Source organism: Lottia gigantea (assembly GCF_000327385.1).
Source record: "Lottia gigantea unplaced genomic scaffold LOTGIsca_148, whole genome shotgun sequence".
In the NCBI taxonomy this organism is placed as follows: Eukaryota; Metazoa; Mollusca; class Gastropoda; family Lottiidae; genus Lottia; species Lottia gigantea.
In genome coordinates, this window is record NW_008707761.1 from 390,511 (window position 1) to 404,549 (window position 14,039).

At 34.6% G+C, this 14,039-nt stretch overlaps 1 protein-coding gene across 1 annotated transcript; it reads left to right on the forward strand.

Annotated features, from left to right (window-relative positions):
- Positions 1–8,871: 8,871 nt before the first annotated feature.
- LOTGIDRAFT_64389 (hypothetical protein) lies at positions 8,872–12,451 on the forward strand (the record flags this gene model as incomplete). Its single annotated transcript, XM_009050272.1, has 6 exons — positions 8,872–8,922; positions 9,233–9,384; positions 9,892–10,071; positions 10,397–10,639; positions 11,007–11,123; positions 12,400–12,451. Coding segments are annotated over 6 exons (795 nt in total), but the record flags the coding sequence as incomplete, so codon positions are not given.
- Positions 12,452–14,039: the final 1,588 nt, after the last annotated feature.

Here is a 14,039-nt window from a genome sequence, read left to right on the forward strand (position 1 = left end):
TTTATTATTATTTGTTGTTAGGACCTACAGTATCGAGATCAGTAACAACTGTTAGTAATTCTGATAATCTGATATATTTATTATTATTTGTTGTTAGGACCTACAGTATTGAGATCAGTAACAACTGTTAGTAATTCTGATAATCTGATATATTTATTATTATTTGTTGTTAGGACCTACAGTATCGAGATCAGTAACAACTGTTAGTAATTCTGATAATCTGATATATTTATTATTATTTGTTGTTAGGACCTACAGTATCGAGATCAGTAACAACTGTTAGTAATTCTGATAATCTGATATATTTATTATTATTTGTTGTTAGGACCTACAGTATCGAGATCAGTAACAACTGTTAGTAATTCTGATAATCTGATATATTTATTATTATTTGTTGTTAGGACCTACAGTATCGAGACCAGTAACAACTGTTAGTAATTCTGATAATCTGATATATTTATTATTATTTGTTGTTAGGACCTACAGTATCGAGATCAGTAACAACTGTTAGTAATTCTGATAATCTGATATATTTATTATTATTTGTTGTTAGGACCTACAGTATCGAGATCAGTAACAACTGTTAGTAATTCTGATAATCTGATATATTTATTATTATTTGTTGTTAGGACCTACAGTATCGAGATCAGTAACAACTGTTAGTAATTCTGATAATCTGATATATTTATTATTATTTGTTGTTAGGACCTACAGTATCGAGATCAGTAACAACTGTTAGTAATTCTGATAAAGCCAGGAGAGCTGAAGAACAGATGTTAAAAGATTTAGAAAATGGAACATTTACACACATGCCTAATGTCAAGTAAGGATTTTATTTCCATGGTTTTTTTTTTTTATTTGAAAGGCCCTTTGAGATTTGTGAAGTCATCAAACACTTAGTTTTAGTGGAACTACAGGAACCACAGATGTCTGAGTGAAAATTGGAATGGTGCTAATTGATGATATCAATATTCCTGATACAAAAACAAAATTTAGAAAAACTCTTTTGTGTTTATCCGTGAATTTTCAAGGCTTATTTTGGTTCATTTTGCCAAAATGACTACAGTTAGTTACAACCAGAAAAATTTTTGAAAAATATAGCAATCTGATTGGCTGAAAAAATAAACCAATGACCAATGAGAAGACTGGAAAACTAAAATCAATAGTAGTGTTTGACCAATCAAATGATCAACAGTAAAAAATTTTTCTCCTCAAGGTAAGAAAAATTTAGATGCCTGTGCCGGTGGTTTCGAGAGTTGGTCTGGTGTCAGCTCTCACCCCCCTAATAGCTAGGCATTCTCTTCACTTCTGTCTTAATAAGTTTGTTCTGTATATTGTCTAGGGAAGGTATGAAGAGACTGACAGCCATGAGAGTGACCAAATCTACATCACTACCAAAAGTATCTAACAGTATGTCTCCAGGGGAGGGACTACCAGAATCACCAGGGAGACAAGCTAGTCATGCTGGAGATACTGTACGATGTTCGTTAGAAGATGGCCGAAATCTAATCATATCACCAAGGTTGCCAGGTAAGTTAATGACAATTATTTTATATATTTTCATACATAATTAAGTAATTGAGTAAATGTTTTCCAATACGCTTGAAAACTGCCTCCATTGTACACTGCATACACTGTTATGATTACAAATAAGAGACACAAAGTAAGTTAAAAATTCTCTTTCCACTAAGCCAGATATCTGGGCTCTATTGTCCGAAGAAGTTGACTTTTTAGATTTTTCAAACCCAATATCACCATAATTGATAAGAAGCCAAAATTTTTCAGCTCTATTGATATAGATAGATTATAAATGAAATATATATATTATTGTAGGTAATTGTAAACCAATGCGTCACAGTACCTCCTCCTCTATTGAAGATCTAGAACTTTGTGTTACCAATAATAATCGGTAAGTTAGGCTCGTTATTCAACTTCCATTTCATTCTAGTTCTTATTTAGCTTTCCCTTGTTTTTCCCCCAGTTTGTCCGTTGTTTCCCCTAGTAGTAGTAGTAGTATGCTAGTATGAGGCCCTTTGAGATTAGTTTAGTCTTCAAACACTTACGGTAGTTTTAGTAAAATTACAAGAACCACAGACATCTGATTGAAAATTGGAATGGTGCATATTGATGCTATCAGTGTCCCTGGTACACATAAAAAATTTAGAAAACCTGTTTACAATCTCAAAGATTGATACAATAACTTGATAATATTTCAGTGTTTCACCAACAACTCTGTCAGAAAGAAAGAAAATTAAAACACATCATCGTAGTGAGTCAGAGCCGTTCACATCTCCTACTCTGTCTGATTTAACTGTGTCGTACGATAATATACTGAATCATCATAGATGTAAGTTATTAATCTCAGTCAGCATGTTAAAGTCTGTTGATCTTGATTAAGTCATCTTCACTCATAATTCCAGTCGACCCAGCTGTAAATGGGTATGAATAATCTGTGAAAGATCAATACCAAGAGGTTAAGCCTCTGGGAAGGATCCTCGTAAACCTGAAGTTGTTATCCTTGTAAAATATAGGCTAGTTGTTTCTTTCTTTTTTTCTTTACCTTTAGATATTGCGGTTAAGTAATACTACGAAAGCACAGGCACTGGAATGTAGATGTAACCTCTAGTGAGAGAATATGTTTCAGCTATAGTAAAATTGATTTTTAACTTGTCTTGATGACCCTTTGAAATTACATTCCATTAAAACATGTCTGTCTAATTTTTTTTTCCAGGTAGAACGAGATCTGATTCGAGTAATTTGAATATTGAAGATTACGAAGATGACTGTTCATCCTCCAGATTACTACGCACTCCGTTAGATCGTGAAATAACAGTATTAAATATTCCTACAACTATCCCAGAATCCCTCAGTCCTAGCTCCACAGAAAATACTACCGTTATGTACTTCGGTAAGTAAAAAATACCTTTTGATATTTTAACATAAGATAATTGCAAATTTGAAAATTTGTTAAGATCATTCAAGGCTATTTTGGCCATTGAAGATGTTCAAAACTAACTCTGTTAACTCCACTCTAGTTTATATCTGACCTCAGCCAGTGCTTTACCTTGGAGTTTTTAGGAACTTCTTCACATTTAATACAAGACGAGTTCAGAGCTGTAGACATATGACAACAGGAAGTGGTTTGCAAGTTCATTGATGGACAAACTTTGACCACACGCCACAATAATTACCTCTGTGGACCTCCCTTCGTCATATCAGTAATAAACCATTGTTTAGCTGGCCACTGAATAATTTGACAGTTTGGCAAATGTCTACCTCATTATTTGCACACGACACATTTTGAAATTCTGTACGCTTTGTTTTTTTAATGTATATCGATCTACAATTAATGCACTATTTTAACAGTCAAAATATTTTATTAATATATTTCTGGATAGATATGAATAAAGGCCAGTCCAGTAGTCAAACTATTACCTCAACCAGTCACTTTGGTCATAAATTACGAGAATTTCAACTCCAAGAATCACAACATAACTCTAAGGTAATTTATAGATCTTATAATTTTATAAGTTTATCTTTTCGTATATTTTGATTCCCTGTCAGTCTGGTATGGTAGAAAATATTTGATGTTGGTATTTTAGTCACTAAACACTTTTACAAACAAGAGTTTTATAGATATAGACTACTATTTATTATTAAACACAACGTTTCATTACACATACAGGTAACGTTATCAACACAACGTTTCATTACACATACAGGTAACGTATAATTATCACTTGAGAAGGTTACCTGTATGTGTAATGAAACGTTGTGTTGATAACGTTACCTGTATGTGTAATGAAACGTTGTGTTGATAACGTTACCTGTATGTGTAATGAAACGTTGTGTTTAATAATAAATAGAAGTCTATATCTATAAAATTGTTGTTTCTAAATGTGCTGTGATATTTCTAAATATTAAATTTTGATAAATTCTTAACAAACTATCATCCAGTTTTCAGTGTTTTTTCTTAGGATGCCTCATGAATAGAAATATCATTTCAGGATTCCTCTCCACGTTCAGATGAAGAAGTCATCATGTTGAGCCGGTCTGGGTCTCTCCGTCTGTCCTACACCAATCCTGCTGAACTGTTACGTAGTCGGTCATTATTGAAGGAGGAATTTATACTGGAAGAAAGTAGACCAAGAGACTCATTAATTCAGTCTTCAGGTAGGAAAAATGTCTTAATTCTAATTTAATTCTGAATGTCCAATTTTAATCTTTTTGCTTAAATTTTGGACGTGCATTTCTAAAACTAGCCCCCAAAATGAGGTTTTTGAGGAACCATTTTTCCTACCTCCTGGCATTGGGTTTACCCTGATTATTCTTATCCCTGAATCCAAATGTTCCAGAAAATGTATTGAAAATTTTGAATTTTGCAAAACAAAAGCAAAAAGCGGGGCTAATTGTTCCTGTCTATTTCAGGGAGTGATCCATTATCCAGTGCTGCAAGTAGTATGTCCTCGTCCCCTCGAGATCTCAGTTATAAATATGGTCTCTCCGCGTCTAGTAAACTACCAGGCATCGACACACGGAACACCAATATTATATCCACCGAAAAATCATCCATTAAACGGAGTCGCAGCTTTACTCATGGTCAAAGGTCACGATTGACCAATCAGATGCCAGATTCTCATGTGGGTTTCCAATCAAATGATCGGATTAGTGAAAATGCTGAAAAAGTGAACAATATTTCTGAAAGTGCTCAATTTAACAGAAATAAAAGTAAGTCGTTCCGTCATAAGGTTCTCAAACCGATGGACACAAATAGTGAGAATTGTGAGAAGGTATCGAAAGACTCGAAGCTCGAGAGAGCTGACAGTGCCAAGAAAGGGAAGACAACTCATGCTCAAAATAAACTTCGCTCAGAAAATGTGAAAAAGGACACAAATGAGAATTCTGCCTCAAAATCAAAACCAGAGGAAGTTGGAAAAATTGCTCAGAATACTGAAACTGAGCCTAAAACTGAGTCTGAAATTGAAAAAAGCAATGATAATAGCAAAAATATAACAAAACCTAAACCAACTGCAAAGGATTTCAAAGTTTCATTCTCAAACGACAAATTGAGGGATTCAACGTCTGCTAAAAGCAGAGTGACGTCTGCTAAGTCTGTGAGTTCAAGCTTCACAACCGCCTCTTCAAAATCGCAGACTTCTGCTGCAAATAATAAACTTTCAGATGGAAGTGTCAGAGCTTCAGTGCCATCTGGGAAATCAACGGCTTCAAACTCAACTCAGGAAAGCAGTGACAATAAAAATCGCAAGCAAATTCCTCCAAATGTTCAAACCCAAACGGACTCGAAAATTGATACAAGCGAAAAGGATCCAAAGGTTAATGACAAAACAGATCCCAAACAATCTAAAACTTCTTCCAAAACTGGAAACACTGTCTCAAAACAACCAGCTCAAAATGTGAAAAAATCTCAAAATGCCTCGAAATCTGCAACTGTGACACGAACGCCTAAAGTTAGTATTCCAAGTACAAATCGTACAACTCCCAAAAAAGTGAAATCAGCTGCGTCTTTAAAAGTGATGAGTTTAGGAATCAAATCTTCTCCTGTTGTCAAGGCAGCACAAGCTGTTACTGTTAGCAACAAGGGCAGTAACTCTAAAGATTCCTCAACTGAAGTTCCAGTGGATACAAACACATTGACTAATCTTGAAAATCAAAAACAAGATCCCAAACCAGTTGAGAAGAATTCCGCTGGATCGTCCAAATCAGGATGTTCAGAGAAATATCGAATTCAGTCAGCTAAATCTCAGAAAGAGGTTCCCGCTCCAAAACCGTCTCAATCTTTGCCGCGAACGAGCTCACAAACCAACGTTAACGAGGCTCAAAATAGCGTTGTGGCACCCAAGAGTGGAAGAAAAAGCTCTGCTAAGAGTTGCCGAGTAAGTGGCATTCAAGTTTTGCTGGAAAACGGAACCCCCACTCCTGGGCGGAATCCCAAAACAGACACTGGGACAGAGAAAAGTGAGGGAAAATTAAAACAATCCGTTTCCGATCCTTTGATTACGAAATTAAAAAAGAAACTTGGGAAAAATGTGAGTGAAGCCAAAGAACCTTTGGTACGAATTTCCGTGTCGGGCGAGGAACCGAAGTTAAATCTATCTCAGCAAAATATGGATGAATTTTTAGCGGAGATGCATACCCCTGTGATTGTGAATCCTTTCGAAGATTTTGTGCCGTGTCAAAATATTGAGCCTCAAACTCAACCTGCTGATTACACGATTTCAAAATATCAAAAAGATGCCATAATGAAAAATCGTACAATGTCGAAAACACGAAATTTGAAAAGTGCTAGAAGATCTAAACCTCCATCTTCTGCTACAAGACAGACGTCTGCTGGGAAGAAAAAAGGCGGGAAAGTGAAAAGTGTGAAAAATTCTGATGACGTGAGACCGAAAAGTGGACGACCTCCTAAAAGTGCCAAAAAAGCGGGAAAGAAAACTAAAAAGGGAGCAACCCTTGCAGAACATGCTGCTAAACCTGATGTAGCATTGATTTCTGGGATAGGTTGGCAATTAGCCACAGGATGTCTGGACAATCGAGATGTTAAAGTTGCTACGTTTATTGGGTCAGACTCCGACCCTTCTGATATTTATGATGACCTTGACCTGTGCTCGGAGAGAGATTTAACATCAGAACCTGGCAACGACGTTTTGAATTTGGAATCAACTCCACGATTTTCTGAAATCAAAATAAGCGATGGATTAAATCCAAATCTTAGTGAATCACCTGACAATTTTCCACCAATGAAATTTGAGCAAATGCATGAATTTGAATATGCTGAATCACCATCTGAATTCAATTCTGCAGAATTCAATGAAATAACAGCAAATCTGCATCGTGAAATTCTCAGAAGCAAAATGACTCCTATACCGGAATCGCCTGTTTCCTTGGTTTCCAAAGCAACAAGTTCTTTCCATAACCATGACAACAAAATACCTGAAGAATTTGATCACAGAAGTTCAGGTGCCAAATCAGGGAAATCTTCAAAATCGAAAGACCAAAAGGGTAAAATTCGTGAATCTCAAAATATCAATTTAAGTAACCATGACAACAAGGATGACTTCCGTGACGATGAAAATATTGATGAAGTAATTGATGAAATTTTGAACTTTAACCCCTCGACCTTGAACTCTACATTGAGGTCAAACAAGTCCATGCGTTCTGCCAACAGTACATTGACAGAGGGTGACATGAAACTTTTACAAGAATTGAAGAAGCCTATCGCAGGATACCACGCTAATAAGACCGTCGAGTCTGATAGCGATGATACTTTATCAATAGAAGATGAAAGTAGGCCGAAGGTCAAGGTGACCAGACATGAAAGTTTCAAGGTCAAGGCTGAAATGGATGAAGAAGCTAAAGAAATAGCTAAGGTATGACAAAAATTTGAAAATGAAAAATTTCATACTGGGATCTTAGTTCTCTTTCAAGATTTCGGCAGAAAAGTAAAACTCCAATCATTTCTTTAAATTTATTTAATATTTGCTCATGAAATAGTTTTGAGATCAAAGTGAAAGCCTATTTTTAGACCAGCTTCTATGTCATGTACAACACTGCCAACTTTTTTATTAATGTCTGCAAAACTCATTTGTACCCTCAGCTGCAAGTCAATTAAAGATTTCTTCCTGGAAATTGAAAAAATTGAATCTAATGGTATTTATATTTTCCTCATTGTACACCTCATGATATTTCCATTCTGCATAAAACCAAATTACAGGAGAAAAGAAGGATGTAAAATTTCAATTCATTTCCATAGGTTGTAAGAACATTCGGCCATCTTGAATTACACGCTGGTGGGTCAATGAGGTCACTAAGTAAACGATCACCACGGAGGGAGCTGATTGGATCACCACGTCACTATGGCAGCATAAATACAACTTTATCAACCAATAGAAAACCACCATCTGGGAAATTCCACGAAGTTAAACCAATAGACGACAACCTTTCTAAAAAGGTAAGATTTATTTTCTTGTTTCCAATTGTAATTTTTAGCATAAGCTATGTAATTGTTTTGGAACAGTGTGTTTCTATGAGTAGGAACCTAGAAAGACTCTTTTTGAAAGGTCAGCAGAATTGTCAACAGGGACTGAAATCACCAGGCATTTATGAACTCAATTATTAAACTATTTTAAAACTAGAGAAGGGTTAGCAAAGCCTGGTCCAGCTGAACATGACCCCCTCAAAATTCCACTGTTTTGGAACATATCAGAAAAATATGTTCAGTATTTGTGAATCTGCAAAGTTCAAAAAAGGCTTTTGGACCTAATTTCTTGCCCTAATAAAGTGATTATTATTATTATTATTATTATATCACACCATGCCTCTAAATTTCTGATTTCAGATGTCTAAAATAATTCATATCAAATCCCCCGAGGAAGCCATGATGGAACATCTACAGGAAGTAGTTAATCCCGAGAGTATCGTCCAATCATTGGCTGAGGTTATTAAAGATGGTGATCCTGATTTGAATACGATGCCAGTGAGTAGAGATTACTTTAGAAATTACTGTGATTTATTGAGACTAAATACTAAATAACCTTTAGAACTGTGATCAATTTCTCTTGTTTCCACGAATACCAGGACAAAGGTTCACTGGAAAATTGAATAAATGTGCATTAGCTGATGAGGCAATAGGGTTTATTGTGATATTACTAAACTATTATATAGAAATATTAAAACAGAACCTGAAACATGTTGTTTCTCAGAGTTTCACGCTATGTGATCTTCAGACAACTGACCTATTTTCAGTATATTAACTATTATATATTACAGGCAGTGAATCGTTTATCATATAGACGTGGAAGTGATTCTAATTCAGCCTGTACCTCTGATAGTATCTCTTCTACCAATGATTTAGCCAGTCAGTGGAAGAAAGGAAATATTCTAGGGAAAGGTGCTTTTGGAACAGTAAGTACCTAAGAAACTATGATTTTTATTATTTTATTTTTAACAATATTTACTAATAATTATATTGGATTTACATACCAGAGGCGTTGCCTGTACTCATACCACTCTGTACATTTGTTCATATTAACAAAACAAAAGGTGAAAATGGGAAAGTAGGAGCTTGTTGATTGGCTGGATTGAAAATCATGTTTCACGAATATATATTCCCTCAATCTCAAACACTTGGTAAAGAGAAACAGAGTAGAAATATGTAATAGTTTTAGACCTGTAGACCTATTGCTGTTTAATAACATATTGATTGTATCTGTAGGTATGGTGTGGACTGACTAACGAGGGCGAATTAATAGCTGTTAAACAAATTGAGTTAAATTCTATGGACATTGAAAAAGCTCATCGTGAATACGAAAAGGTGCAAGAAGAAGTGGAACTTCTGAAAAACCTTAAACATAAAAATATTGTAGGGTAGGTACATCTTTGTTTGTTTGTGACAGCTTGTCAATCAGATAAACTGTATTTTATCAAAATAGGGTTATATATGCTTTTTTATATGCTCACACGTAAGTATGGACGTATATTGTAGTTGCCCCTGTCGGTCCGTCCGTTCACATTTACCTCGTGCTCACTCTACACGCTACAATTCTCTATAGATTCTTTTGATCTTTTGTATGTATGTCAATATCATTATGAAGATGTGTACTATTGGTTACGATCCAAAAACTTGCTGGATCAAGTTTGTTTCACAGTTCACATTTAGCTATTTATGAAGCTGCTGGTAGGCGTATACGCTTGCGAGACTTGCCGCAAGCCAATGTTTAAACTTTAAACTGTGCATGTCATTTTTCAGAATTCAAATCTGACATCTGGAGCTCTTGCAATTGAACAGACTTTTGTAACCTAGAGTGTTACAACCCATTCTCCCTAGCCGATTGTTTTGAAAATCCTAATCAACCAAATTCCTGTTATTTTCAGGTATTTAGGAACTAGTTTTGAAGACAGTATTGTGAGCATCTTTATGCAGTTTGTACCAGGAGGTTCTCTGGCCAATGTATTAGCAAGGTTTGGTGCCTTGGAAGAGTCAGTATTTCGGCGCTATACCAGACAGATACTAGAAGGGGTGGAATATCTTCATCAAAATGATGTCATTCACAGGTAATTAGGAAATATTTTGGAAAAAATCGTCATTTTACATACTTATCTTTTTTTTCATAAGCCAGTGTCAAAATGCACATTTTAAAACAATCTATTTTTCAGCAGATCTCTTTATTTGTCACCTCGGCCAGTGCTTTTCATACAGTTTCTATGAACTTCCTCACTCTAAATACAGTTCAGATCATCTGGAACTTAAATAAATTTAAGAAAATTTCAAGAAAAGTTTCATTTATTATTAATAAAGAGTTTATTATTATTATTATTATTATTATTATTATTATTATTATTATTATTATTATTATTATTATTATTATTATTATTATAGAGATATCAAGGGAGGTAATGTGATGTTGATGCCAAATGGAATTATAAAACTGATAGATTTTGGTTGTGCTAAACGATTGTGTTTTAATCTCAGTATGAGTCAGACTCAGATATTAAAATCTATGAAGGGGACGCCATATTGGATGGCCCCGGAAGTGGTGAGTGAAACTGGACATGGTAAGAAGTCTGATATCTGGAGTATTGGTTGTACAGTGTTTGAAATGGCCACCAGAAAACCTCCATGGTAAGAATACAGTTGTATTCAATGTTCTAAGATAACTGGGATAGTAATGGCTATGTGTAATGTGGAAACTATTTAACTATTTTATCTCTTCCAGAAACATGGCTACTTATCTGTATGATAAAAATAAAATACTGTTTAAACCAATTAATGACTTCAAACACCTAGTTTTAGTTGAATTACAGGAACCACAGACGTCTGATATAAAAATTTGACTGGTGGAAATTGATGCTATCAGTGTCCTCGATACACATAACAAATTTAGAAAACTTCTTTACACATTCTTTCAATATCTGAAGATCAGACATCAACTATAGGTTAACTCTCAATGTCAAGGTCAATATTTCCCAGTTTTTTTATTCTATTTCAGGTCCAATATGAATCCCATGGCAGCCATATTTGCTATCGGTAGTGATAAACCTGTACCTCAACTTTCAGAGTCGTTCTCTGTATTAGCTAGACAGTTTGTTAATGCCTGTTTGACTAGGTAAGTTCTAACAGAGTCATTCTCTATATTAGCTAGACAGTTTGTTCATGCCTGTTTGACTAGGTAAGTACTATCAGAGTCATTCTCTATATTAGCTAGACAGTTTGTTCATGCCTGTTTGACTAGGTAAGTACTATCAGAGTCATTCTCTATATTAGCTAGACAGTTTGTTAATGCCTGTTTGACTAGGTAAGTTCTATCAGAGTCATTCTCTATATTAGCTAGACAGTTTGTTAGTGCCTGTTTGACTAGGTAAGTTCTATCAGAGTCATTCTCTATATTAGCTAGACAGTTTGTTAATGCCTGTTTGACTAGGTAAGTACTTTCAGAGTCATTCTCTATATTAGCTAGACAGTTTGTTAATGCCTGTTTGACTAGGTAAGTACTATCAGAGTTATTCTCTATATTAGCCAGACAGTTTGTTAATGCCTGTTTGACTAGGTACGTTCTATCAGAGTCATTCTCTATATTAGCTAGACAGTTTGTTAATGCCTGTTTGACTAGGTAAGTACTATCAGAGTTATTCTCTATATTAGCTAGACAGTTTGTTAATGCCTTTTGGACTAGGTAAATTCTATCAGAGTCATTCTCTATATTAGCTAGACAGTTTGTTAATGCCTGTTTGACTAGGTAAGTACTATCAGAGTCATTCTCTATATTAGCTAGACAGTTTGTTAATACCTGTTTGACTAGGTAAGTACTATCAGAGTCATTCTCTATATTAGCTAGACAGTTTGTTAATGCCTGTTTGACTAGGTAAGTACTATCAGAGTCATTCTCTATATTAGCTAGACAGTTTGTTAATGCCTGTTTGACTAGGTAAGTTCTATCAGAGTCATTCTCTATATTAGCTAGACAGTTTGTTAATGCCTGTTTGACTAGGTAAGTACTGGATAGTAAAAACTCATATGGAATGAGTTCTCTCATTTGACAATCCTCGGCAGTTTGAGTTAAGTTGAATCTGTCACAGTAATGAATGGCGAATTTCATTGTGTCTTTTTGAACAAGACTATTTAATTCCACCATTTAACAATGATTTGTCAAGTGATAGTAATATTGCAACCTGATTAAAATCCCTAGTTTTATAGCCTTCAGGAGATAATTCTGAAATAAATTATGTATTTGATATTTTATCATGACTATCTGTTTACCAATATATTATATTATCATACTGAATTCATACGAAGGTTTTGTTTTTATTGTCTTTGTTTACAAGTACTGGTTGTCCAGTCCTGTTATTAATGTAAACTAATAATCTACTTTCAATTTATTGTAGAGATCAGAATGAAAGACTCTCAGCTACAGAATTATTATCTCATCCTTTTATAGTGAAAAAACCTGTCTCACGTAAATAATATAATAACATATTAAACACAAGAGATGAGAATACCTTGTTTGGCTGTTTGGTCCATATTAAACTTGGATTAGTTTTCTTTCTTTCTTTAATGTGAATAGAAGAGACCTTGTTCACCACTTTGGTCCATATAAAACAGATTGACCTAGCTGATGGATCTAAAGTGTGGATTCCAAATGTAGTGGCTTGAATAGTGATCAAGGATAATTTGGTAAAGATTGTAACTGAAGAAGGAAACAAAGAAATAAACCACGTCGGCGTGTCGGTTCATGTCTACAATTGGCATAAAAGCACTGGCCAAGGTGTCAAAATAAAGACTTAAAATGAAAACAACATGCAAATTACAACAGAGTTTGAATAAACACATATTCTCAGGGAAGTTGATAGAATAACAAGAGTTAAATTTCTATATTTGGATTAAAAGTGTTGAAAGATATGTTATGTTAAGGTTTGAATTGCTCTATCCAGATTATTGATACAATAGAAAATAGAAGAAAATAAAATAGACTAATACAAGAGGTACTGGTCTAGAAACAATTTCTTCTACTTTTTACGGAATCCGGACACTGCTAATTGTCTAATTTGCAAATTTTGTGAAAAGATTCAGTACAGTGTTGTACAATGTTGTAAAGTGTTGTACAATGTTGTACAATGTCTCCACTGTACATGAGTTTCATGGTTGTACTTGATTTGATTCCTCTGTACATTCTGACTAATGTGATATGTTAAATGGAGAATGGAGATATCCAATCTGATGTCTTATTCTGATGTCTTATTCTGATGTCTTATTCTGATGTCACATTGTGAAATTAATTATATTTATATAAATTATAAAGTGCTGCTGTGATGAAACTGTGATGCAAATTATTATTTACTGCTGATGATGTGTTTTTAATATTAAAAAATCTCCAGAGTGAGGCACGCAGGCTGCAGAAATTGGCCATATTTATTGTTTTATAAGAATTATGGATATTGGTATATAGTTCTGTTAAAATATTTGAGTTTATTCAAGAATGATTCAGTTCATAAACAATAAAGGTTCCAGGCACATGAGTTATCTTGGTCAGAAACTTTTGTCGCCGATTAGAGTCTTGTTAAGAGTTTTACCAACTGGCACGGACACATGAGAAGAGAAAAATCTCCAGTTGGTCGTTTTCCACTATGTTGATAATCACATGTGGAGCTTGCAATTGAAAGGAAAATGAATCTGATGGGATGATGATGGTCTGTCTTGCAGACTATAAAACTATCAGAGACAATTATCAAACTTGATGGGTATTATAAATGTTGTTGGCGACACGATAATCTAGTCGTGGAAGCACCAGCACACGTGAGATGTTACTCTTTAAATTGGCGACAAAAATCTCTGACAAAGACCGCTCGAGTGACTTAATAGTCTGTTTTATTTTGAGGTTTGATGAAGTGAAATTAGACAGAATAAAACACAAGGCCCTGTTCCTCTTACAGTCATACGTAGAATTTTACATTTTATAGAAATTTATAACTTACTACAAAAATGATCCTAAATTTTTTTGTGAAACATCGTTTATTTTTTGGTTAGT